The 26880-nt window shown below is 44.4% G+C and overlaps 1 protein-coding gene across 3 annotated transcripts in view; it reads left to right on the top strand.

Moving 5' to 3' along the window:
• Positions 1-26880, top strand: part of ACVR2B (activin A receptor type 2B) — a 112935-nt gene that overhangs the window by 67728 nt on the left and 18327 nt on the right. For all 3 annotated transcript variants that reach the window (XM_074547826.1, XM_074547886.1, XM_074547943.1), the window contains 6 exons: positions 14215-14422; positions 18423-18532; positions 20779-20930; positions 23161-23304; positions 24390-24533; positions 25346-25494. In XM_074547826.1, the coding sequence (XP_074403927.1) occupies positions 14215-14422; positions 18423-18532; positions 20779-20930; positions 23161-23304; positions 24390-24533; positions 25346-25494 (907 nt within the window). The remainder of the gene's footprint in view (positions 1-14214; positions 14423-18422; positions 18533-20778; positions 20931-23160; positions 23305-24389; positions 24534-25345; positions 25495-26880) is intronic.

Here is a 26880-nt window from a genome sequence, read left to right as displayed (position 1 = left end):
GGTGTTTGGGAAGAATCTTAACACAGTGAGGACCAGATGTATGTAAAGCCCTTGGGGCCATATTGAAATGCAAATGGAAATGAAATAGTGCATTACTTCCAAGAGTGGTCTGAAGATGAAAACGCCGTGTTGGGAGACTGTGCATCCAAAGCAGAGAGCTGGGTGTGAGCCCTGACAATGCTTGGGAAACCTGCATGCAATGCAGTGTTGTATTTGGGGTTTTGAGGTCATTGTTACACAGATTATTAAAGCCTGGATGCATTTTTAGCTGGACTTTGTCTAAAGAATAAACACAGCCAGGGCTGTTTTCCAGTCATCAGCTAAACGGGCGGATCAAGGGCTTGAGTCAGCGATTCCTGCCAAACATTACTGACTGTCTTCAAAAATATTTCCTAACACTTCTTGCTTTTGAAAATGTAATCATGCATAAAGTGATGTACGTGAGTTTTGCTTTGCAAATGATTCTGGTGCCTGGATTCTGTGTGTGTGTTGGCTCTGCTTCTCACTTGCTTGTATGATGCTCTGCTTCCTACATGCATGCCTGAAATACAACCCAGAGATGGGACTCATCCCCTTCCAGGAATAAAAGAGCTACATCACCTCCTTCTGCAAAACCTGGGTTTATATTTTTGCTGCATTAGGGATGTGTGGCTTGTATGAGCAAAACTAACCTGCATATCCCACTAAAACAGCTGCTGCAAACAAAGGGCTCCAGCTCTTGCTGCAAGGCTTGTAGGTGAGCCTTGGATTTTGATTCAATCTGTAGAATTACTTTGCAGTAGAAACACCAATATTCTTCATAGTTAATGGTGAGACAGCTAGTCCCCATTAGTTGTCCTGTTTAGAAATTGTATTTTCTATAGCAAGGAAGACAAAATGTTAATTTTTCACTATGCTGAGATGCCAGCTTGGACCAAGCACTATGGTGACTTCTCCTTTCCACTTAGATTTTTCAAACTGTATATTGACTCGAGGATACTTAATCTGAGATGTTTTAAACAGTTTTTGTTTTCTCAAGAATGAGGCATCTTTTCAAGATAGCTTAGGCTGGCTATCCTGCATGAAAATATTTGCTCCCTTTGAAACTCCTGGCCCTGCCAGAATACAGCCAGGCAGGCACGTGGCTTCCTCTGCTTCAGTGTAAAGGTCACTTATGATGTGTTTTTAATGAATAATTACTACTGCATGCTTCCCTCTTTAAATGGCAGGGGCATCCTTGCTACATGAAACATTAAAAACTTGTTAAGATGGAAAATACCAGCAAAGAGATAAAACGCCTGTGCAAAATCTCTGTCTATTGGGAAATGGTTGCAAGGGTATCAGGGAAGGACTCTGGCAGGAAGAGGGCTTTGTGTTCTTCTCTCAGCAGCTGTCAGCTCCAAATGGCACTTCTGGGCTCAGGGCAGTTGTTCAGGGGGATTGGGTTTCTCAAATCCCAACATGAAAAGAAATGCAGGCTGGCTGGATGGGTGGGGATGGAAATCAGGAGCAAAGTTGCAGTCAGTGGCATAGTGCATTTGGTTGGTCAGTAGCTGCTTGGGTCTTTCAGCATTTGAATTATTTTTAAATGATGTTTTTAGGTTGATGATATTTAGTGTAGGAACTGGACAGTGGCCAGACTAGGCCAGAACAAAAGCCCACCCAGCCTGGTGGTCTGACTCCTCCTTTTGCTGAAACGTGACAGGGGAGGAACAGCAGAGCAAGCGAATGCCTGTAGTTCTTCTTAAAACAATATGGGAAATCTTCTGAGAAGGGGTTCCCCACATCAACTGCCCTTTGGGTTTGGAACTGCCTTCTCCAGATGTGCTTTGAGCCTGATCCACCAGCTGTGAGTGGTTCACCCTTCATCACTTGTTGTTTCCCACTTGTTCCATCCTTCATTACTTGTTTCACTCTTCAGCAGTTGCCTCACTCTTGCAAAGCCTTATAGAGATGGAGGAGGTTGATCAGCAGTTTTATTCTCTGGTTTTCATTCAGCACAAAGAAAAGTACATCTCTTAGGGCTCACCAGAGCTCCCAGGCTATAGCCAGAACAGCAGGTTATGTTTTCCTGGGCTTATTGTATTAAAGAAAGTGAATCCTGTACTAAAGTATTTATATTGAAGAGCTTGAACTGTGACATGATGCCCATGGAAAATACATACAAGCAGCTTGGGCTGACACTTTCCTCTGGTCTTTTCTTTGTTCCCAAAGAGAGATATAAAGGTGGAGGGGTTCCTTTATCTGTGCTGCTGCCTTGCCTGGGGCAGGTGTGTTCACCTGCTTGTTGGTGTGGAAACAGATGGTGCTGCACCTTCCAAAAAGTTATCAAAAGTTCTGTTTGCTCTTTCCAGATGGCTGCAACACCTTACCAAAGTTCAGGGAAATTGGCTGAAGAGCCCTGGGATCCATGTGCCCCAACCTAGTGGGGAGATTAGTGGTTTTATTGCTCAACTGGCTGCTGTCACTGTGAAGCTTCTCACATTGCCTTGGAATTTTTTATTTTCTTTAGTGAAAAATGGAATTTACTGGTGGCATGTCTTCCATTGCTGTTCCTGCTGATTAGCAGGAGTGTACAGTAATGTCACAGAAGGTATCTTTTTATTGGGGACTTTGCATGCCTGTGTCTCCAGGTAAATCTGAGCAAGGGGAGGCAGTGAAAAGATGTGTTCAGGGCTGTAGTTTGCTCATGTCTCTACAGCTGCCAGTCCTCTGTGTGCACATTCCTCTCCCATCTCTCAACCGAAGCACATGGAGCAAAACAAGTGATTATTGCATCTTGCTGATGAAGCTCTTGAGGCAAAAGGAAAGGGTTTGACTGCAGCCTAAAATGATTTTGTAACAGGTTTATGGAGGAGAATTTGAAAGATTTGGGTTGGAAGGGACCTTTAAAGATCCTTTTGTTCCAACCCCCCATCATGAGTAGGGACACCTTCCATTGACCAAGTTGTTCCATATCCCATCCAAAGTGGTCTTGAACACTTCCAGGGATGGGGCATCCACATTTTCTCTGCAGTGCCTTACCACCCACTCAGGAAAGAATTTCTTCCTAATTTATACTCAACATCTTTAATTTTAAAACTATTTCTCCTTGTCCTATGACTACAGGCCTCGATAAGAAGTCTTCTCCCACATTTCTTGTAAACCTCCTTTGTACACTGAAAGGCTGCAGTAAGATCTCCCTGGAGTCTTCTCTTGTCTTGGATTCTTATTGTATTTCCAGTGATAAATCCCTCTAAATATTCATGGTGTTTCTGAAAGTGCCCAGACAAGGGCACCCTCATCTCCTCATTCACAGACATCAGCATCTAAATACGTGGGAGCAGCATCAGAGATGGTGCTAGTGGAGATCCCCACCTGCCCAGGGTCAGGAAATTGAGAGTTCTGTGCTGAAACTTAGAATATTACTTTATGCTCTTTAATGTAATACTGGAGCCTGGACACCATGAGAGCTAAATGGCATCCAAATAGAAAGTTGGACTGGAAGGGAATGTACCCAGTTTTGGGGCTGGAGCTGTAGAGCTCAGGTCATGCAGAAAGCTTGGATGTGCATAGAGGATAAGTCATTCTTTCACTCCCTGTGCATGCTGTTATTAAGTGTTTTAGTGTTTTAATCTTTCTCTGGTGTGAGAAAACCAGGAAGGAAAAGACCTGTCCCACAGCGCACAGTTATTTTATTGCTTCCCACCTGTGAAACAGGCAGGATTTCAACTTCCTGGGACAATCTGCTCAAAACCATTTTTATTTCAAAGTGGGATCTGGATGCTGCTTAATGAATGTAATCAAAATAAAAGCTAATAGGTGACTTTATTTCCCCCCATGCCCCTTTACATAAAATCTCTTCAGCATCTCTTTTATAACTTGTCTTTGGAGAATCACTGCAGTTATCCAGACATTTCTAGCATGCCTTTCATTATTGTAAGAGAAACAATCACTGGAAATTGCAGGATGCTATTGGGTTGTGCTGCATTCCTTCCTCAGGTCGTTTGACAGCAGCTTTTTTCAGTAGACCCAGAGGAGAAAGGTGCATTTCTGTAAACATGAGACAAATCCTAGATGTGCTGTAGCCACCTGGGAGAAAGTTCCATTGTAAAAGAGGCTCTTAAAATTGCTCATGTGGGATTTGCCATTAAAAGGATAAAGACTGGAGAAATGGACTTCTGATTTGGCTGGCAACTTGCTTCTCATCCTCGAGGAATTTTAGGAATGTCTTCACTTCCTTTTGGAGGGCTTAAGGCTAGTTTGTGATTGCAAGGGCCAGAAACTTGCTTTTTTCCTGCCTCCCTTCTCCTTTAGGGCTGGCTTCTGCTGGCTTGTTAACTCTTCATATACCAGTGTAAGCTGGGGAAAGAGCATTTTTAAAATCAGTGGTTTCTTCTGCAAACCTTGGATGGTCTGAAGATCTAGAGCGTGATGCAAAAGATGTTGCTTGCACCAAGGAGTTATCAAGTGTTTTCACATGTGCTGCTGTGGGCTGGATGGAGGAATCTCTGTTTGGGATGTGGGAATGGATGCTGGTCCTTCATCAGTGTAAGACTGGCCATAAATTACGTTTTTTTTCCTCCATTTTTTGTGCTCTTATCTTTGAGCTGAAACACACCAGGGTGTCAGACGATCAGTGATTGCTCAGATGCTGGGGGGAAATGCAGGTGAGAATGGTAGCTAAAATGTGCATGTTTATTCTCTAGAACATGAAGAAATATGAGGATTTTGTCATAGTGTATTTTGTATAGCATATGAATGGTCTTTGCCCAAAAGGGGCAAAGATTCCCCATCAACACAGTGAACCCTCAAGCTTTGCTGCAGCTCAGGACTCTTTGCAAAGGGCTGGGCAAGCATCCCCTGCATGCTCCTGCACCATTTCTTGTCACTGAAGCCCTTGGTTCCTCTGAAGGAGAAGTTTGGTGTTCTCAGGTCAGAAAAAAAGAGACCCCAGTTGGCACCTGCCAACAACCATCCATCATCATGCTGGATCTGAGGTTTGAACTTGGACATCTACAAGATTTTCTCTCTGTCACTGCCTCCCCTTCAACTGGCTGGCAAGGAGAAGCTGTGATGTAGCAGAAATCTTAGAAACCTGATTTCTAGGTAGAGATAATCTTATTCTATCTACTGAGAGCATTTTCAAATTAATTCTTCCTTGAGTTTCCCACTTGCTCATGTAATCTGCTGATGAAGTGACTCATCTCTATGGTGTGTTTGGATTCTGGTCAGTGATGGAGTTTTAAACAGGGATTTTTGAACCGGTTCCATGGTTTAGAGTGGTTGTGGTTTTTATTGCCTTTCTTCCTCCATCCTGCTGAGAAAACTGCTCAGCTCCAAGCTTTGATTATTCAAGTAGAAGAGGGTGACAGGAACACAAACAAGCATCATTTAGTTCTTGGGGACACGTTTTCCTGATGCTTGACCTTTTGGACTTCCCACATCTTCTTGTCCATTTACATGCATTACAGTTTTTCCAATTACCAGTGAATTAAATTTGGAATTGTGGTATTTGGAAATGTCAAGCAGAATCAATAGAAAAGCACTTGGGGCCCAATCTTAGTAGACTCAGCAGATTTTAAAGCATATTTGAAATGTCCCTGCTGATAAATCTCAGAGGACCCTGTGTAGATTATGAATTGAGGTGCTGCTGTTGTGGTACCAAAGCTCTCTGTGGCTTGCCAGGTGTGCTGTGCTCTGTTGGACACATCTCACTCTCTCCCTGGAGAAGACCTTAAAAATCAGCTCTGCAAAGCATTTCTGCTGGTGGCAGTGTCACAGGCTGGTGAGGACAGTGGGATGGAGCAGATGCACGTGACAAAGCTGGGAAAGGCATCACCACATGGTTATTGCTGTTCCTTAAACCTCTGCACTCCACCAGGAGATGCTCCCTTACCCTCATTCCTCTGCCTGGAAGGAAATTCATTTTCCAGGCTTGCTTTGAAAGCTTTTCAAAACTTCACTGTGTGTGGGGAAAATATTTATGAACGTTTGTGATTTCACTTCTCCTCCCATGCTCTTTGCAGACCCCATGCTGGCTCCCAAGGAGAATGGAGAGAACAAATGATTGTGTTCTAAATGTCATTTCAGAACTTACTGCATATTTTACTTAGTGATTTGTGGAATCTGGTCAAGACTTGCCCTCTGTTTGATTTTCAGGAGTGCAGTTAGAAATACCTTAATCTTGCAATTAAGCTCTAATATTTTCTGTTTCAGAGGCTGCAAAGTTTGGCTGCTGAGACACTTTGCTGGTAGCTTGTGTGTGCAGAGTGCTCAGCCCACAAGGGGCCATTTTTCATGCCAAAGAGTAGTCACTGCTGTCACAAGCCAAATAAATGGCCTGCTTAATGCTTTTATAAATGCACACCTCAAACTCAAGGAAAAAAAAAACATAAAAATTTTAATAACTTTATGCCTGTTTCGAAACTCGTGGTCTGGGGGAGGAAACACAACCTCTCCTTTATGGAATTCCTCTGTGGTGCAAAGGAAGCCTGGAGGTGAACAGGGGGGATGGAGGAGCATCATTCCAGAGATGCTGCCTGGGGTGGCATCCTCAGGGCTGGTCACACATGGACAGGGAGCAGCTCTGGGGGTTTGGATGGGATCTGCAGCTTCTCCTGCACCCCATGCCATGCACAGGCTGCAGCACTGCCCTTTTTGGATCTGTCACTTCGTGCTTGTCAGGGCTGCCTTGATTTTGATTTCATTCTCTTGGGTGTAGCTGAGGAGGAGTATGTATCTGTGCAAAAAAAAAAAAAGAAAAAAGAAAAATAAATTAGGAATTAGGCCTTTTTTTGTGTGTTATTACTAATCTGGTTTGAGCTCTGCTGTCCAAATTGCCTCGTTTGTGACCCAAAGTGCATTTAAACATGAACTGCAAAAGCACCACGGCATTAAATGCTTTTGATTGATCTCCCTGATGGTTTTATTAAAGAACTAAAACCTTTTTGGGGGAGACAGATACAGTTAGTGATGTGAAGGGAGAAATGTAATTACATTTTTGGCTTTGTCCTTAACTGAAATGATACAAAATAGGATTTTTCTAATGGATAACTAAAATGATCTCTTCTTTAAATAAAATATAGAAGTGACCCTCTGAGTTCAAGTCAAAAATGCTCTGCTTCCAAAAATTGATTAACTGCTGGCAACATTTCTGTCCTGCTGCACACCAGGCCAGCCAGCAACCTGGCCAAACCTCCTTGGATCACTCTGCCTGGCCAGAGGAATGATTTACTGAACCTTTTCCTGAGTGATCCTCCCCTCTGGGCCAGGAGATTACTCTCATCAGCTCTGTGTGCATGCATGTGTGTGTGGACACTCAATATTTCACTCAGCTGAGTATTGCTGTCATTTCACTCTGCTCCATCCTCCCTCTGTAGGGTCAGCCTGATTTTGTGGCTTTGTGAGGAGCTGGGATGCTCCATATCCTTCTCCAGGTCCTTGTCCTACCCATTCTGTTTGACTTAAAATACCAGGGAAATTATTCAGAAAAATGAAACCATTGAAATGAAACCTATGAAACCATGCTTTCCCTGAGCTGGTAGTAATAACTCCTAAAACACACTCCTTACATTTTATAAAACAGGTTTTGCAGTCTGTTTGGGGGGAGAAATTCTAATGAAGATCTAATTATTTGGAATAATTTTCTTGTTATCGTTTACTGACTTAAAACCCAAGTTAAAAAAGAGATATATTTGGGGAGGGGTTGCTACACAGATGTCCGTGGAAGCTGTGAAGTGTGAGTCATGGTGTGAATATAGAAGCCCTGAGTTGTCATCCCTGGTGAGCAGGGAGGATGTATTTCTTAATATTAAAGTTCCTTTTTTAATTTTAAAAGAAAATGTCTTAAAGCCTCCTGTCCTTTCGAGAGTAGTTGTCAATGGCATCATTGCAGGTTTCCATGGCAATATATGCTGAGATAATAGATTAACAGCCATTGATTGACTCGAAAACTTGGAGCTCTTTTACTGTGGGATAAGCCAAATCTATTGACAGGAAACAAAATTCCAAGTAATATCTTCCCTTGGCATTGCACCTTTGCTTCCTCTGTGCTGCCTGTGGCCAGATTTACCCAATCTGTCTTAGGAACCAAAACATTTTGCAGGAATAAATCCTTCTAATTAACCATCCTTGCATCCAGCTGGTTGGATGGGGCATCTCTGCCTGGACAAAACGTGGCCATTGAGGTCCCCAAAGGTGGAGTGAAGTTTTGGCTTGAGAAAAATGCTCTGCAGAGTCACAGGGACTTGTTTCTGCTCTGCTGTTTAAAGACTTTTGTGAAAGAACAGGAGGATAAAAGCAACAAGTCTCCAAATCCTCATGTGCAGTTACGTGCTTAACCACAGATGTCATCACGAGTTTGATGCTTTGCCTAAAAATGTATTTAGCCCCTATTATGTAAGTACAGCAGGAATGAAATCACCCTGCTTGGGGAATAAGTGCTGGAGCAAGGCTCAGAAATCTCACATTCGTTTTGGAGAGATGCAACTGGGTGGTCTCTCTCCAAACATTCCCAGTTGCAAGCCTTCTTCAATCTGGCTTGATTTTGAATTTCTAGCAACAACTATTTGAAATTCTTTCATTTGCAGTCCTGCACGTGATTTCTGGGCAGGTGTCTGGCAGAGGGAGGCAGCAGCCCTCTTTCCCTGCCTTTCCCTCCCCACCAGTGCCTCTGAAAGTGCTCCACACATGCTGAGATTGTGGTCCCCCACCTAGGGCTGTGCCAAAATGCAGCTGTGGGTTTGGAGGCAGCTGGTTCAGCATCCCCTAAAGGGAAGAGGGTGAGTGGCTCATCCCAGCAGATGCTGCCCTGCAAGGTGAGCTCCCAGCAGCTCCTGATTCCCCAGCTCTGCTCATCCCTGCCATGGTTTGAGGGAGAGCTCTTGAAAGCAAACCCAAACCTCAAACAAAGGGCCCGACTTCCATAATGGCACATGCAAGAATGCATCCGCAGTTGCTTAATTGCTGCATGCAATTACCCTCCAAATTAGAGGGCAATTACCCCAATTCAGTGCACAATCTCTGCCGTTTTATATTATAAAATTACATGCACAAATAGCTATATAGGGACATAACGAAGTGTTTGCAAATAACTTCACTTGCATACACTGCTTCATATAGAAAGCCCTGTGGTTTTGACAGTCAGGCAAACAGACTGTCTGGTAAATCACTCAGTGTTTATGCAGACTATTTTGACACATCCCATCTTTTCCTATATACTTTCATTTTAGGTTTTCAAAAGGGGACAGGCAGAGATAAAGAGCTGAGATTTATAGCAGCCTTCAGCCTTGGGGAAGATATTCCCTATGTATCTAATTATGAGTTAGGAGCCTGGCAACTGCTAACACCTAGACCTGGAAGTTGCTACACTGGATCTTGGCTATAATTTAGAAGCTGTTGGATAATGATACAGCCTCAGTGATCTGTCAGCGACTCCAAATTAGGAGAGCAGGGTTTAGTCTCAGATCAGCAGCAAGGTCCCATGTCTCAGCAGGCTGAAGTCCTTCAGTTCACGAGGATCTTTTTTTAATGAGCTCCCTCTGTGCCTTGTAACTCCCAAGTAGAGGCGAGAGGTCTTCCCATGTCGCCTGGTGCCTCGACTGCTCTTCCCATCATTATGTGCCTCAGATGGGTGCTGGGGGTCTTGCTTGGCAGAAACCCAGTGATGCTGCAGTCATTTGGAGCAGCAAATTGACCCAGGGGAATCAGCATAATGACAGCTCCTCAGGACTGAGGTCAAAAAGTTGATTTCCACCCCAAAAGTGGGTGATGGTGGGTAGCCTCCCTCTGCCTGTGTGATGTATGGGAGTTATTTAGGCTTGGTATTTTGTGTAAAGGTATTTCTGTGCAGCTTTTGTTCAGGGACAAGCCACGCTGCGTCATCCCCGAAGAGCTGGGTGGATGCAGTGGGATGCCAGAAACCCATCTGCTCCTGCAAAGTCTGATTCTTCCTTAGACTTTGATTTCAAACAGGACTTCAGGCTTTATTGCTTAAATGACTATTTGTGGATGGTGATATTAAAAAGTTTATTGTTTTTGCTTGGCTGCTGGCACGAGGCTCTTTTCCATGGAGAGAGCTGGGGCTGAGAGTGGGATGCAGTGCTGGGGATGCTGTGCTCCTGCCCTATATCCATGCTCCTGTCCCATGTCCATGCTCCTGCCCTATATCCATGCTTGTGCCCTACACATATGCTTCTGCTTTGCAACTTTTTTCCCCCAAATTTTGCATTGTGGCTGGAGGAAGATGCTTAGGGAGGAGAACAATGGAGGCCCAATGAATGAGACCAGGTTCCAACAGCGATCTTCAAACACTTGCTTAGCAAAGGTTTTGTATCTCGTTGCACCCAAGTCCCATTGATTTTTTTGCCAAAAGTTGAGCAGTTCTCTGGGATGTTTATTTGTCATCCCGCATGAGCAGGATGTTACCAGGCAGTGCCACCAAATGAAGACACTCAGGAGCTTTTCTATGTACCAATACTGCTATGAGGGAGAGGACCCCTTTAACCTGTCTCAAGCTGTGGTTTGTGACTGCACTGAAAGACTTTTGTTTCAGGAAAGACCCTTTTGGCCAGAATGAATGGTGTCACTCTTGTCAGATGCTCATGTTTGGTACAAGACTTCTCTTGAGCCAGGTTGTACTGCTGGGGGCAGAGGGGATCCGAGTCAAATCCTTGTTGTGCTGATGCATCAGCTGTGTCCAGTGGAGGGAGAAAAGTGCTTCCTGCACATATCTTGGGGGAACACCCTCTGATTCTTCTTGCAACTTGAAATGAGAAGCAGGACGTGGTTATCCATGCCTTTGTCACTTGGCAGAATCATAGCATATGATTTGGGCTGGCAGGAACCTTTAAAGGGCATCTAGTCCATCCATCTAGTCCAACTCCCCTGCAGCTGAGACATCTTCAATGACATCAAGTTGCTCAGAGCTCTGTCCAACCTGACCATGAGTGTTTCCAGAGATGAGGCATCTACCACCTCCCTGGGCAGCCTGTTCCAGTGTTTTATCACCCTCATTGAGAAAAACATTTCATCCTTATATCAAATCTAAATATTTTTTTCATTTAAAACCATTACCTAATGTCCAGCTCAGTGTTTCTTACAGACCTACGGTGGGGTATCCATTGCTCACTGGGGGAAGAGGAGGCACAAAAATCTACACAGCTCTCTGGGGATGGATGAGCAAAGCTCAGATTTCCTTCTCTTAGTTGCCACCTTTCTCTCTCAAAGGGACAAGCCCCTGTTTTGACTCCCCCTCCCTCTGTTGAGCGAGGATTTTACCGCAGCGAGTGCAGAGCAGGCAGTTAGCTGCAAACTTTGGTCTCTGCGTGATCCATTACAGAGCAAGGTGTGAGTGTTTCTTGATGAGCTAAAGCAGCAGGTAAATTAATACCCAGACCTGGAGCCGTGCCCCTTCCTGCTGAGACCATCTTGGGTACAAACAGAAGGGTTTCTTGCAGTCGTGAGCACCCAGCGGGGCGAGGATCCTACCAAATGGCTTTTAAAGAGATCTGAGAGCAGGTAACAAACACACAGGTTTTTAAAGTGTCTCCTTAATGCAAGCATCCTTAGGAGCTGTTATAAAGAAAGCATACATCTATTTAGTCATCTCAAACTTTATGCATGCTTTTATTCAAATCATCTAAACTTTAACAGCGGGGGGAAAACTGGGAAAGGCCTTTTTCCTGGCGCGGTCGCTGTTTGCAGAGTTGGGTTTGCGTGTTTGCAAGCAGCTCTTACTCTTCAGCTGAAACTTGTTCCAGAAAAGACAACTGTCTTGGGGGAAGGGAGCCTGGGCTCAACACAGGATTTAGCAGCCTTGGTTTGCTGGTCCCAGAGCTGATACAGCTCCTGCTTCACATCTTTTCCACATTCCCTTTCCAAAGCACAGTGGAAATATCAAATCGCACCGCGGCTCTGTGCATCGCATTGGCTGTTGTTTATGGTGGGGAAGACAGAGGCTACACAATATTGCCTGAGGTTGCAGATGATGGTGGCTGAGCTAGGATTAGATTTTGGGGCTGCTTTCCAGTGAAATTGTTCATTAAACCTTCCAGCTTGCTGGGAGACGGAGTTGGGGAGGGAGAGGAAATTTCTGTCTTGATCAAAAGCGATATTCAGTTTGGGATGATAAAAATGATATTACAAAGTGAATTTCCAGGAGTGGAGAAGAAGATGATAAGTGAGGATTAGGTGTCAGGTACCAGCTGGAAGCCATATGATTTATTACAATGAGGATGGTAAAACTCTAGCCCAGGTTGTCCACAGAGGTGGTGGCTCTAGAAGTATTCAAGTTTGAATGGGGCTTTGAGCAACCTGGTCTAGTTGAAGATGTCCCTGCTCATTGCAGGGATATTGGACTAAATGACCTTGAAAAATCCTTTCCAACCCAAACCATCCTATGATTCTATGCAGTTAAGATATTTATTATTTCCTTTATAAGTAAAAAAATATTGCCCTCCGCCCCCACACACAAGAGAAAGCTCTTTTGCTTTCCTGCTGATTTAACCAGTATTTAGCAAAAATGCTTAATCTGCCCTAAAGAAGCACGGTGTAAGTATCAAGAGAACAAATATCAAGGCTTTAACAAGGAGTGTCAATATTGACATTGTTCTGTGTTGAGGGATATTGGTAGGTTGTTTTCATTATTGTAAGCAACTTGTCAGAGGAAAACTCTGATGGAGCTTTGCAAGAGCTGATAAAACCTGCAGGTGCTATTGAAATTGAGCTCTTGTTCGTGTGTGCTTTGAATATAATTTCCAGTTTCAGGAGTCAGCTTTATGACATTCTCATACCCTTATTCCCTTGCAGTCTCTCCCACGACGCAGATCAACCAGTCTTCCTAAAAAGTGTTATTGAAGGATTGACTACCTCAGCAGCTTGCAAAGAGATTTTGCTAGTGTGATGAGTTTGCTCTGTGCCATGAAAATTACCCATTGCTGAGTCCAACTGTTGGCATTGGGAGCAGGTTAGACCCACCACCCCTAGTTTATTCAGAACTGTGGTTTTCTAGCTAGAAATTTAGTTCTAGGTTTCACAGAGGTCTGGCTATTTTGGGAGCACAGCACTTTTGTTTCACCATCCTGCGGGACCTATTTGTGTTTTCTACCCGGCTGTCAACACATTTTATTGAGACACCTACATTTTCCATGATTGCAATCCATCAAAATAATGGCCAGGCCTGACCTTACCTTAGGTTGGGTAATCCCAAGGAGAGATGGCTGCAGGGCATTTCAGGATTTACAGAATCATCATGGTACAGGGCTCAGGATGTCTTTTGTGTTTGTCTGCTTACAAGACGTGTGTTTGTTTCATTCTTCGTTCTCTTTTAAACTAATCCTCAAAATGCCACAAAGCAGAATATTTCCAGATGAAGAGAGTATTTCTAAGGTTTAGGACAGAACAGGTCACCTGCAAATATCAGTGTTCCCTTATTTGACTCTGGTTTTAGTGGATGTGTCTGCAGTTGTATTTCAGTTCTTCCACACAGTGGCTATGGGGGAATTGTTTCCTTGGGGGCAGTAGGAGCTCCACAGTCCTTTGGTACAAGGCTCCAAAGGAGGGAAGACCCACAGGCTATGGAGACTCCTTTGTTTGTGGTGGCCAAGGATGCATTTGGGATGGCCAGTGTTGTTTGGGGAACAGAATTTTCTGTTGCTGAAGGTCTTGCTTGGGTGGAGAGGCACCATGAGCCATGTCAAATGCAGCCAAAAACATGGCACTTATCATATGGAGTCTTACTCAAATAAGCCTGAACCAGGATCTAAGTGAGGAATGGCCACTGGTCTGGCCCACCTCTGCAGGATGAATATTCCCTGTTCTCAGTTACATCCATGGAAGAAACTGTTCATTTTTAGGTGGTGTTTCCCAAAGTAGTGGTGCAGAGAGAGAGTAACTCCACTGCATGACATCCCAGCAAGCATCAAGTAGCACCCTGGCAGGTTGTCTTTGCTAAACAATGTTTCTGTGGTTAGACATTCATGGGCATGCATTGCCTCATGCATCCCCTGTTTTAGAGTCCTAGGGTTGAAGCATTGTCCAGGGGAGATCTGGGAAGGTCTCAGCTTGGCTCTTGACTTTGCCATGACCTGAGGCAAACCTGACCTCTCCATCTCCAACCTCACCCTAGAGGAGAAGAGTAATCTTCACACTGTGCTGAAGCTCCTAGGGAATCAAATGCATGCATCACCTAAAACAAAGCCATACAATTCCCTATTTCTGACTTTACCTGAATGTTCTTGGGGCTTGATTTTTCAGGGCCAGGCCACGGGGAGGCAGAGACAAGGGAGTGCATCTACTACAATGCCAACTGGGAGCTGGAGAAGACCAACCAGAGCGGCGTGGAGCGCTGCGAGGGGGAGAAGGACAAGCGGCTGCACTGCTACGCCTCCTGGAGAAACAACTCAGGCTCCATCGAGCTGGTGAAGAAAGGCTGCTGGTTGGATGACTTCAACTGCTATGACAGGTAAGAGCCCAGATGGTTTATCCAAATGCAGGTTTAATCGACCCTCTAAGTGTAAAAGCTTGTGATTTTTTGCATAGAGGGAAAGAAGGCAAGTCCAAGTTAATTGGCAAAAGCAGCTCTCGGAATTGTCACCTATCTGCTTTGACTTTCTAAATAGAAGCTGCAAAAATCACTTTTTTCAGGGGTTTTGTGTTGTGTTTTGTTTTGTTTGTTTTTTCCCCTAGCAAAGCTTTGATAATTCTGGCATTCTTTGAAAAACCTGTCCTGTACCATCAAATGAAGAGCAATATGTTCTTCCAGGAGCATTTGGTGATAGAAATGAAAACTTGGAATCATTTGGAGCTGTCTAGAAAAGCACAGATATCTGGGGGTGGTTAGGGGTTGAGATATTCTGACGTTTGTGATGTTGCAAAAAGTTCCACTGGTCTTTGGCTGGGTGAAAAGGAGGGCCAGGAGAAAGAGTGGAGAGCAAAAGCAATGTGAGTCACTGCTTGTAGCAAGCTGAAAAGGAGTGAGGTTTTGTAGAGTGAAGACTCCAGCCTCATTAAATAGCTGGGAAAATTAACTAGTCTTTTCTCACTTCCCTTGGTGCACTTCTACAAAGGGGAAAAGAATTACAGCTAAAGAAAACGGCCCTATGAAGTTTTGTAGTTGAAAAGGACAATGTTGAGTAGCTCTGAGCTCAGGGTTTTTGTTAAAAAAAACCCAAACCAATGACCAACCAACCAAGCCAAGCCCAGCCCTTTCAATAAGGATTAGCTACGTAAAATTCAAGGATTTCCCTTGATATAACACTGATGTGGGTCGATCTCACCTTTGTGCAATTCTCTGTTGTGCATCTTTGTAGTGTCTCATTCTGAAAGTTTTAGGAAGATCAGCTGCTAAGCTGGGGTTAAGCTGGAGCTAGATTTGTGCCATGGCTGCAGTGTTTTCTCCCTCTGGTGCTGTACACTTCCCCTGCTTTTGTGCCTGCTGTCTTGGCTTATCTCAACTGTAAGTTGTTCCTCATCTTTGTTCTATTATTAGCTCCAGAGTTACTTTCCTACCACACCTATTCCCTTGCCAATTGAGTAGCCAGGCTCTATATATAGTTAAATTTTTATTCTTTCCCAATAAATCAATCCTCCTTGGCCCATTAGTCATCTTAATGCCAATTCTTCTGAGAATAGAAGGTCACTGGAGTTTCCTACTTGCAAGCAGAAGTGTTTACTGTAAACAGATTTCTCCTTTCAGTGCCTGCTCTCATATCCAGTGACACTTGTATTGTCACTGAGTGTCTCTGCAGGGATGTAGTGTTTCTTAAACTCTGTCATAATGTGTTGCTCTGTTACAATGGTAAAAAGTTTCCAGGGCTCCTCACCAGCCTTTTGCAGCCCTGGAATTGAGCATCCAGTATTCCATTGCCTGACTTTTCAAAGCCACAAGCTCCAGGGCAAAGCTAAAAGCCCTTCTGAGAATTAAAAAACAGTACAAATATCAAAAGCAACATTTGGAATAAAGGTTAGCTTTAATTACATAAAGGAACAAACCCTCTTTAAATGCAGTCCTTTTCATTTTTTCTCTTCCCTTGAGTGCCCTTGGCAGACTTCCATGCAGGCAGTTTTGCATCCCAAGGTGGCAAAAATGGCTAAGAAGATGATTTTTTGATCAGTTGTGCTGTGCTGATGCCCTTTGTGTCTCTGGCACCTTTGAATGCCGAGTTTCTGGAAGCATCCTTGGCAGATGCACCTGTATTTTGTGTCCCTGGATGCAGGGCATGGTCCTGTTCTGGCTGCTGCAGCTGCTTTTGGAGCAGCACGTGCTGGGATGTGCCAAGTGCTGCCTCCTTTGTCACCAGAATGTGGAAAAATTTTGGAGTGGAAGGGTTGGGACATTGAGGGTGACAGCTCCATACTCTGTTCTTTATCTTGAGGAAACAAGAACGTGGCACATGTACATTTAAGGTTATAGGAAAAAGGTAGTGTTTAAAAATCGACTTGTGCGCTCTCCTTTATTTACACAGCCCTGCTGGAGAGGTCATGCTCACATTCCCCTGCAGAGCACGTGAACCTCTGAAAAGTGCCCTCCCTGCCACAGAAAAATGTGTCATTCTCTCCCTCTGCCTCAGCTGTAATATTTGCTAAGTGTAACATGTCATACATACCTGGATGGCTTCACTCAGAGACAGGGATAATGAACTGCAGATGTGGAGCGGGCTGTTTTCACTCATTAGCTTGATTTTTTTAACCAACAGATTTAGCAAAGGATGTGTTTTCTATTGAAGGCTCCAACACTGATGCTGGTAAATCCAAAGGGCTTGTTATCTGATTTCACAAAAAAGCATCTGGAAACGCTGTTTAACTTGTTGAAACATCTTTGTTCATTTGAATAAGTCAAATGGCTGCTTTTTTGCTTTGAAGTTGAAAAAAATCAGAGCCTGAAAAACAAACCAAGTGCTTCCCAGCTGAGACCTTGGAGGAGACAGTTTGGCTATAGCCATTTTTTCCCCCACAAAGGAAGAAAAGCACTGAAAACTATCCAGGGCTAGGATTGAAGGGAGCCCTTTCCATTCTTCTCGTGGCAGTATGTCAGTGATAACACAGAAAGGGAGGCTTGGCATGGGTTCAGAAATGAGTAATAATGTCAAACGCTTATGATTGTTTTGCTACTTCCTCCAAGTGGTCGAGGGAAGGAAGTTATGCATATAATTTAGCTGGGCTTCAGGAAATAGTTTGATACAGTTCTCTGTGGAGAGCAGCTCTGCAAGCATAATAACTAAAACCAGAGCATAGCACAGCAAAAGGTGGCAGGGAAGGGAAGCAGCATTGAGGAAACAGAAAGAAATGACAGGTAAAGTACTGCAAAAATCACTGCACATCTCTTTTGGCATTGATCTGTGGGGAGAGGGAGGATGTGGGGAAGTGGAGTTGGTTTGATCCATGGAAGTTCCCTAAGGCCTTGTACAATGTGGGAGGAAATCTCAGTGCTGGGAAGGCTGTAGTAGTACCTGGATAAGAGGCAAAGGCAGAAAATGAGAGCTGCAACCTGATTTTCTTAAAGGTTTTTGTGCAGAAATAAGCTTTTTATGAAGGAGACAGCACTTGAAAATTAAACTTAAAAACTATAGAGATGAAATGAGAATCATAGGAGCCTCAAATGGTTGGGGTTGGAAGGGACTTCCAAAGATCATGTAGTTCCAGCCCCCTGCCATGGGAAGGGATGCATTCCACAGAACTGAGGATGATCCAAGTCCCATCCAACCTAACCTTGTAACACTTCCAGGGATGAGGCATCCACAGCTTCTCTGGACGACCTGTTCCAGTGCCTCACTACTCTCACAGTAAAGAATTTATACCTAATATCCAACCTAAACCTGAGGATTTAAGGTTGGATATTAGGTACAATATCCAGCCCTAATGGCTTTGAACTGAAAGAGAGATCCTCCTCTAGTTTAAAGCCATTACCTTGAGCTGTCACTGCATGCCCTCAGACCTGCAGCTCTGTCCTGCTGCAGCAGGGCTGTGGCTGCTGCTTCTGGTGCCCTTCGAGTGTGCAGGGCTGGTGATGCTCAAGGCTGTGGGAGCAGCCTTTGCTCAGCCCTTGTCGTGTGTGCTTTATGGCACAATCTTTAATTGCATCATCAAATACTTCTCTGCCCTGGCAGCGTTCATATGGGCTGTGGGAAAGTCACTGCTCAGGGACTGAGGCGTCTCTCTGTCGTTTTTCTCCTTCTCATTCTGTTAGCAGCAGCGGCTGTTATTTATTACTCACCATCTAATGCCCTCAGTACATATGGAAGCATTTGTTTCCTTTGCAGTCTTTTCAAGGGTCTTTTCTATCCACTGGGGTGTTTGAGTGCCAAGTTGTTCTCCATAAGTGGAGACTGCTGATCTGTGCAGTGCAGCTGCAGGAAAAGGTGTGTGGAGAGGACAATTTGGGGCAGGTTGGCTCCCAAAGGCAGGAGTTGGCTGACAATGTTTTTCTCTCCCCTTCATTCCATGTCTGTCCCTCCCTGGTGCAGGCAGGAGTGTGTGGCCACAGAAGAAAACCCTCAGGTGTTTTTCTGCTGCTGCGAGGGCAACTATTGCAATGAGAAATTTACCCACTTGCCTGAAGTCACCGGCCCAGAAGGTGAGTGACTGGGAGCATGGGGAGTTGGGGGCTGTTTCTCTTGACACATTTCCCAAGGACTTGAATAGAAACATAGAATGTCCTGAGTTGGGAGGGAATCACAAGGATCATTGAGTCCAACTCCTGGCCCTGCACAGGAAACCCCCAAGATCCACACCTTGTGCCTGAGAGTGTTGTTTAAATGCTGCTTGAGCTCTGAGCTTGGTGCTGTCACCACTTCCATGGGGACCCTGTTCCAGTGCCCAAGCACCCTGTGGGTGAAGAACTTTCTCCTAATATTTGTCCTAAACCTCCCCTGATTCATCTTCATAATCAACATTGAGTTGTTGGGTGTTTTGGTTATGAAGTCAGAAATCCTTTTGCTACAGTTCTTTAAGAATTGCTTGTTCCACTCTACAGCTAAGGCTGTACCAACACTTTGAATACCATCAGTAAGGTTAGGTTTTCTTCATGGTGGACAGTTCACTGCAGGATGTTACAAAACAAAATCAACAAACACAAGGGGAAGAGAGCAGAGTGATTTACAAAGCATGGATTGAGCCTCAGACTCTTAGGTGGTGTTTAACATTAAATTCACAGGTCATGAGTTTCCAGATACCTTGAGCATCTGGGATTTTTGCATTTGATTCTGTTTTGTTGGTCTGGGGATTGAAAGGGAAAGGGTGTGTGTCAGCTTTCAGAGTCTGTGGATATGCATCAAGGAAGAAAAGTAATAGCAGGACCTTCTTCAGAGGCTAATAGGAAAACAACGATTCTTTTAGATGTATAATATTTAAAGTATCATTCAATAAAAACTATTAAAACAGGTGAATCTTTTCCTTAGGTTGGTTTGAGCTATCTACATTTACTGAGATGTTCCAATAGACTTTTATCAGATTTTCCTGGGCTGTCCTGATAGGTTTTTAATTGTTTACATGGGTTATATTATCTCCTGTTATTAACGTACCCGTAGCAACCTAGTAGCAAATATTCTTTCTCTCACAGTTTTTTGTTTAATTTGGCAAGTCTTGCTATTTTTTCCTTCCCTGTCTCCAACATAGCAACATGGCTCCATTTAGTATTCCCATTGTTTGTGTCTCAACTGCACTGATGTAATTTGGAACAAGAACTACTGTGGGAATAGTGCATTTGATTGTGGCTCCTGCAGCATTTTACTAAAAACTGACAACTTGTCAATCACTGTGAAAGGTAAAGCAATGCTGCAAGGGATTTCATGCTGTCTTAATACATTTGGAAGGGTTAAGAGGAGGAAGTGTTCTGCTTTTATGTATCCCAATAAGAAATACCTAGCTTAAATAAAGGTCAGATGGAGGCTCAGCTTGCAAAGTGTGGTTTGGGCCATTGTAACTCCATTAGTAACATTACTTCTATGGAGAAAACCATGGAGCCTTGTGAATGTTGTTGCTTTGCATACAAGAACTGTGAACACAGAGTTGAATGATGGCATGTTTATGGCATGTTTGCCCTCAAAATGCAGTTTTGCCCATTGATCAGCCAAAGCCCAACATTTGGGTAACCTTAGCCAATGCATTAGGCTTAGATACCATTTGTTTAACTCATTCAAGTCCTGAACATTTTCAACTTCTTTGGTCAGTCTGCCAGTAGACACTTGGCCAATACTGAAAACCATTCCTCCACATCTTTCACCATTCATTATAAATCCCTCTGATGGATGGGGTTTTTGGACCAAATTCCTTCCTGAAGCATCCTTTGAACCCCAAGAACTGGAAATTCTTGGTTCTATACAAATGGATTTTTGCATCAAATTCAGCATTTTTGGGCTTGAACAAAACAAAGACAAAACTCCAGATGTCACTCCCTATCACCTTGTGTATAAAGATGTGGATTCTTGGTGTATTTTTACCTTAGTTTTGTTTTCAGCACCTAGTCATACCCTTTTACAATTACCATGGGGGGATATTTTTCATCTGTGGAGCTAGAGCTTGGCCAACCATCCCATTCAACACCAAAGGTGGTCCATGTAGCATTGGAAGCCTTACTTTGCTGAGCCCCAGTGTAAATATGACTAAAGACCATAAACACACAGAGGAAAAAGGTTTGTCCATCAATATGAGTCAAACTGTAAAGATGATTTTGAACCTTATGGCTATCATCATAGGAGTGGATGATATCAGCCGTGGATTGGAGGGACACATGGGGTTTGGTCGCCTCTGGATGTGCAGCTGGCAGTGCTGCTGCATTCCTGAAGCTCTTTTTCCCTCTCTTACCCTGTTTTTTTCCCACAGTCATCTACGAGCCGCCGCCTCCGACACCGTCGCTGCTGAACATCCTGGTGTACTCGCTGCTGCCCATCGCCGTGCTGTCCATGGCCATCCTGCTGGCCTTCTGGATGTACCGGCACCGCAAGCCTCCCTACGGCCACGTGGACATCATTGAGGTCAGAGACTCCCTCTCCTTGCTTTGGGTCTTGCAAAACTCTTCTCAGGTGGCCTAACTTTTCTTCTTCTTGGAGTCTTTGCTGGTCAGAGTGACCCTGAGATGCATTAGAAAGTCTTTTCCCAGCCCAGTGATTGAAGGAGTCAGAACTCTTCAGTTCTTGTTCTCAAGTTCAACTCTTCAGTTCTTGTTTATTGTTTCTTGTCTATAAAATTCTTTCTCCGACCAGCCGAGGTCTGTCTGTCTGGCAGGTCAGGTTGAGGCACACTGGTGTTGTCTTTTTATACTAAAAACTATGTGTACATTATTTACAATAACTTCCCAATACCTATCACCTGTGTTACACAGTGAGTTTCTACTCTGTAGGGGGATAGAACATAAGTAAATAAAGGTAGTATAGAAAGTAATCTTACCCCCTAAAGAGTTGCAGCTGGGTTTATTATTAAAGATTAGGGGCAGGCCTGATTTTAACAGACCACAGCTGTAGCCAAAAAGAAGAGTGTTATAAAAGAGTGGATTGGTTGGTTGAGAGGAACTGGAGTCAGTTGGCTGCTGCAAGGACAAGGAAGAGTCAGTGCCTGGTGGAGCTGCCTGCAAGAAACATCAAGGAGGTACAAAACTCTGGCAATATGGAACCCTTGCAATGTAATGACAGCACTACTCTAAACCAATCTAAAAATGCCAACATCACCCAGAAGATGGAGGCTAGGAAGAAGAAGAAGAAGAAGAAGGAAAAAGGACAAGGCACACTCAAATTCCTCCATCTTGAGATTCTGAGACCCATTCTAAAAACCTCAAAAATCTATTTTTCACCCTGTGGTAGATTCACTATCATTCTACTTAAACTTTTTTGACTTGTAATTTTTCATGTAAGGTTGGTAATTGTTTTTTCTAAGGGCTAAATCAAAGGCACAGGGATCTTGGGCTCCGTGCCAAGGTCCCTTAGCCCCCTGACAGGGTCTTGAGTCCTCCAGGGAGCTGGAGGAATTTCCTGGGTTCCAATACTTTGCTGCTTTTTGGAGCTGGTAGCACAGTTGGCCTCCATGGAAGTGTCAGACTGATGGGTTTAGGTGGGTTTGCCACCATATCTGAGATAGCTGAGGGAGGGAATTAGACAGCCCTGCTTGGTGGCTGCCCTTCCTCCCAAACTCTCAGACCCATTGCCTGATTTCAGACAACTTTGTAGAGCCTCGGAGATCTAAGAGATGATAAAGTTCCTGCCAGCTCTATGAGAAGAGGGAAGGTGCTTTCCCTGATGAAGCTCAGGTTTTATGAACCCGCAGAGAATGGGTGCAGGAGGCTTTGGGGTGACCTAATTGCAGCCTTCCAGTACCTGAAGGGAGCCCACAAGAAGGAGGGAAGGGGGACTTTTCACAAGAGCATGTGGTGACAGGACAAGTGGGGATGGGTTCAGATTGAAAGAGGACAGATTTAGATTAGATATTAGGAAAAAATTCTTCCCTGTGAAGGTGGTGAGGCCCAGGCACAGGGTGCCCAGAGAAGCTGTGGCTGCCCCATCCCTGGCAGTGTTCAAGGCTGGATTGGATGGGGCTCTGAGCAACCTGGCCTAGTGGAAGGTGTCCCTGCCCCCAGAGTAGGGGTGTTGGAACTGGGTGATATTTAAGGCTCCCTTCCAACCCAAACCATTCTGTGATACTGTGGACCTTTCCCATCTGAAAGCAGGTAGGGCAGAGCTCCAACCCCACAGGTCCTACAGAGTCACATTGCTCTCCTGGACAGAGTTTAAACAGATGTGATCTGTGTGATGCTGACAGACCTGTTCACTGCCCATGGCTGGGGTGGCATGGAACATGCTAATAAAGAGCAGTAGGAGGTTTTAGATGCAGTTGGCTCTCTGGTCACAAAGATCTTAAGGTTCCCACTTCCAGCAGGAGGTAGCCTTGAGGACATTGGTGCTTTACAGCCAAAATAACTTTTGCTTTTAAAACACAGGAGAATTCAGGTTTTGCCCAGAGCACGGCAGGCTGTAGTGTCACAAAATGACACTTGGAGGTGTAGATTGTTTTATGTCTTCTATACCAAAACCCTACAGAGCAAGCAAGACAAGGAATTTCAGGCTGTTCTTGCTGCAAACAGTGCACCTAAATAATTTTCATTAAATAAATGTTATCTCTTCACACTTCTTTCATATGCAGTCTCTTGATTTCTCCCCTCCCTTTATTTTACAGCCCAGCTTCAGCTGCTGACAGTGGTGTTTTTCTCTTGTGCAGGATCCTGGCCCACCACCCCCTTCTCCCCTGGTTGGCCTAAAGCCCCTGCAGCTCTTGGAGATCAAGGCAAGGGGACGCTTTGGCTGTGTGTGGAAGGCTCAGCTGATGAACGACTATGTAGCAGTGAAAATCTTCCCCATTCAGGTAACAAGGACACTGCATTAGGTTCTTACTTGCCAGGGGCTTCCCCACCAGTGCTGAGATGCTCTAAGTGCCTGTAGAGATTATGGTTTTTGAGACCATAACAAAGATGCATTTGGGCTCTTCTGCTGGGGGAAAAGGTTCAAGGACCCTTCCTTCCTGCACTTCTCCCTGTGTTATCTCATTACCAAATGCTTCCTGTAGTAGTGCTTGTTGCAAGAAGGGCAAAAACAAGCACATTCTGAAATCTACAGGCTATGTTAACTTCCCTGCAAATGCAAATAAAGTGTGGTTTAAATCCAGCAAGGCAGGGTGCAGCTTCAGTGCCCAGAGTGCACACAAAGGGCCAGAGCCCTGGCTTTGTGTCCTGCCTGGGTGGGTTGTAAATCTGTATCCAAACCTAGAGAGCAGTTTACAGCCTCCAAAGGCAGAGCCCTGGTGCTGTAAGAGATAATTGTGCTGCAGTGTTTCTGTCAGCTCCTGTCTTCTGCTCTAGGAAATCTTTGAACATTCCTGACTTGGTTCTCTAGGAACTGCAGATGAAAAGAGTAAAGCAATCAAAAGTCAAGTGAAACAAAAATTACAGAAAACATCTTTGTGCTCCTCTGCTGTCTCCTTCATTACTTTTTCACCTCATATTTGTTGTCAAAAGAGATCTGCACATCTTCTGTCCAAGCCAGCTGTGACCTACTAGTAAATATTCAGTAGAGCCTAGATTAGATTTTGCAATTGCAGCAATTACACTGCAAGGCTGATCCTGGGTGCTGTTTGCTCAGGCTTTCTTCTTGCAAGTATCCTTAGGAAATCTTGAAAAATATTATTTCTCAGTAAGGTTGGGTTTGGCTTCCTCTCCACTCCCCACACATGTCCTCTAGGAACAGCTGAGGATAATTTTGGAGAGGGGAGACTGAGGACAGCAACTTGTCTTTCTTCTTTAGGGAAAACAGCCTTTTTTTTGCTGGGATGCATCACATCCTAACACAGGAGCGTGATTTTTAGAGTAGTGTGAGCAGCTCTGACTGCACTGAAGGAGCTGTTTGCTTTAAAGGGAAGCGTGATCTTTGATGGTGCCTTTCTCCCTGCTTCAGGATAAGCAATCTTGGCAGAGTGAGAGGGAGATTTTCAACACTCCTGGCATGAAGCATGAAAACCTTTTGCAATTTATCGCAGCAGAGAAAAGGGGGACAAACCTGGAGACAGAGCTCTGGCTGATCACAGCTTTCCATGACAAGGTAATGTATCATTGCATGTACATTTTGGGAAGGCAGAGAGGGAGGTATAGCATGATTATAATCTCTGTAATTCCCCCAGTGTGTTCCTGGTGGGCCATGATTCTGTGGTAGCAAAGTGCTCCTGCTCCCCTGATTCAAATGCCCTTCCTTTAGTTCTCAAAGCTTTCCTACGCAAATAAAGGATTAATAAAAGTGGGATTTAGGAAGGGACAGAGGCACAAAAGGCCACAGCTCACATCTGTAGTGGTCACCATCTCTTGATGTGCATAGATGAGCATCATGGGAGATTTCACAGATCCAGCTTGGCTCCTGCAGATGGGCTCCATGTTTGCTTTTGAGGCTTGGGGCACATCTCCCCCTTCATGGATTGCTTTAGTTATAAACCATGACTAACACTTAAAACAAACGTGCAAATCTGGGGCTGAGCCAGCAGTGTTATCCCCCTGGTAAATCCAAGGTCTTCTTGAGTCAATCATTGCCACAGCCAGCTGATACAATGCTTCATCTTGCATGGAAGGCTTTCCCCTTGCTGAGGTTGGATGAATTGTTCTGGTTAAAAAGGATTTTTTCCCTTCCTTACCTCCCTCCCTTTCTCTGGCAGATAAGTAGACATCAGGAGGTCTGTGCTGTCAAGGGCTGAAAACTCATGGACATTTCTGATCTTTATTTTTTATTTTTGCTTTCATTAGAGATTCCCCTCCCACTATTAAATCAAGGCTCAGATTTTTCAAGCATTCTCTAAACTGATGAGTTGGCACATCTGTCACATAGAGGGGTCTGTGATTAAGAACTGACAGTGTCCTGTTCTGCAGGGTTCTCTGACAGATTACCTGAAGGGCAACATCATCAGCTGGAATGAGCTCTGCCATGTTGCAGAAACAATGGCCCGTGGCTTGTCCTACCTTCATGAAGATGTCCCCTGGTGCAAAGGTGAAGGACACAAACCTGCCATAGCACACAGGTAAAGTCTCTTTTGTTGACACTGTCTTTGAAATGATGCTGTTGAATGGAGGAGGAGGTTGTGCTTTTAGGAAGTAAAGGCTTTTTAACCCAGCAAATCCTGTGCTAAGACAAGAATTTTTTTCAACCACATGTAAAATGCTGAGGGGCAAATAAGTGTCTTGCCTGTGGAATAGCACAGTTGGTAATGGTTGATATGAATGTCCAAAGAGTAGGGGCTTCCCTCTTCCATCAACTCATCCCTTCTGGTGGAAAGGGAATTCTGCTGCTGCAGAACCACTCTTTGAAAGGACTTGGCTTGATAATATCATCACATTATGGTCTGTGTATTTCTATGGCTGTGTCGCAGACATCTTTTATGAAAAGTCCTTTTCTTAGGATTTTCCTCCTGAGAAGCTGAGAGGCCTCAGGAACAAAATGTAAACATTGATTATCTGCTGCTGTGGAATGCAACAGGTGCATCTGTGATTGCCCCATGTTGGTTGTTTCTAATTAATGGCAAATCACAGTCAGCTGGTGTGGACAGAGAGCCCAAGACACAAGCCTTTGTTATCATTCCTTATTATTCTATTCTTAGCTAGCCTGCTGAGGAAATCCTTTCTTCTATTCTTTTAGTATAGTTTTAATGTAATATATATAATAAAATAATAAATCAAGCCTTCTGAAACATGGAGTCAGATCCTCATCTCTTCCCTCAACCTGGGACCCCTGTGAACACCGTCACAATGGCTGTACCAGGAGCTGGACCCTATTTTTCCCTTATTTGGACTGATAACTCCACTGTGTCTTTCCACAGAGCCTTTGATCATTAGGTAAAAAATGGAGAAACAGTGGAAATGCAGAAAATGGCTCCTAGTTACTTTTCCCTGTAGTTTTATAAGGCCCAAATTGTACCAAGATGCTTATAAGAGACACCACAGCAGGTGCCACCCTGCCCTGAGACCTCCTGGCACTCTCTTCAACCCCCCTGGGTGGCAGTGCAGAGGGGACAGCAAGAAAGCAGCTGGGTTAAACCATCCTCATGCTTCAGCCCTTCTCCAAAGTCCCATGCTGCTTGCCCTAGATTAAAGCATCTCTTCTGAGTGCTTTGCTGTGGCAGGGCAGGATGGGGGAGATTTCCAGAAGGGATTTACAGGCTGTAATCCGTGGCCATACTCCTGCATTTCATCTAGGAGGGACTTAAACCCCACATCCAGCTGCAGCAATTTGTACCTGATCTAGCAGGCCCGGCTTCATTTATGGCAAGATAATCCCTGTTTTTGCAAGGGTATCCCTGCCCCCAAAACACCCCACCTCCCCAAACCTGAAAGTTTTGGAGAGCTGGGGGCTTTTGAAAGAACCTGCAGCTGCCTTTGTGCTGCTCCTGGAGCTGACCCCTGTGTCCCTG

The sequence above is a fragment of the Zonotrichia albicollis genome, chromosome 1 (genome assembly GCF_047830755.1).
Source record: "Zonotrichia albicollis isolate bZonAlb1 chromosome 1, bZonAlb1.hap1, whole genome shotgun sequence".
In the NCBI taxonomy this organism is placed as follows: domain Eukaryota; kingdom Metazoa; phylum Chordata; class Aves; order Passeriformes; family Passerellidae; genus Zonotrichia; species Zonotrichia albicollis.
This window is presented reverse-complemented; position numbering and strand designations above follow the sequence as displayed.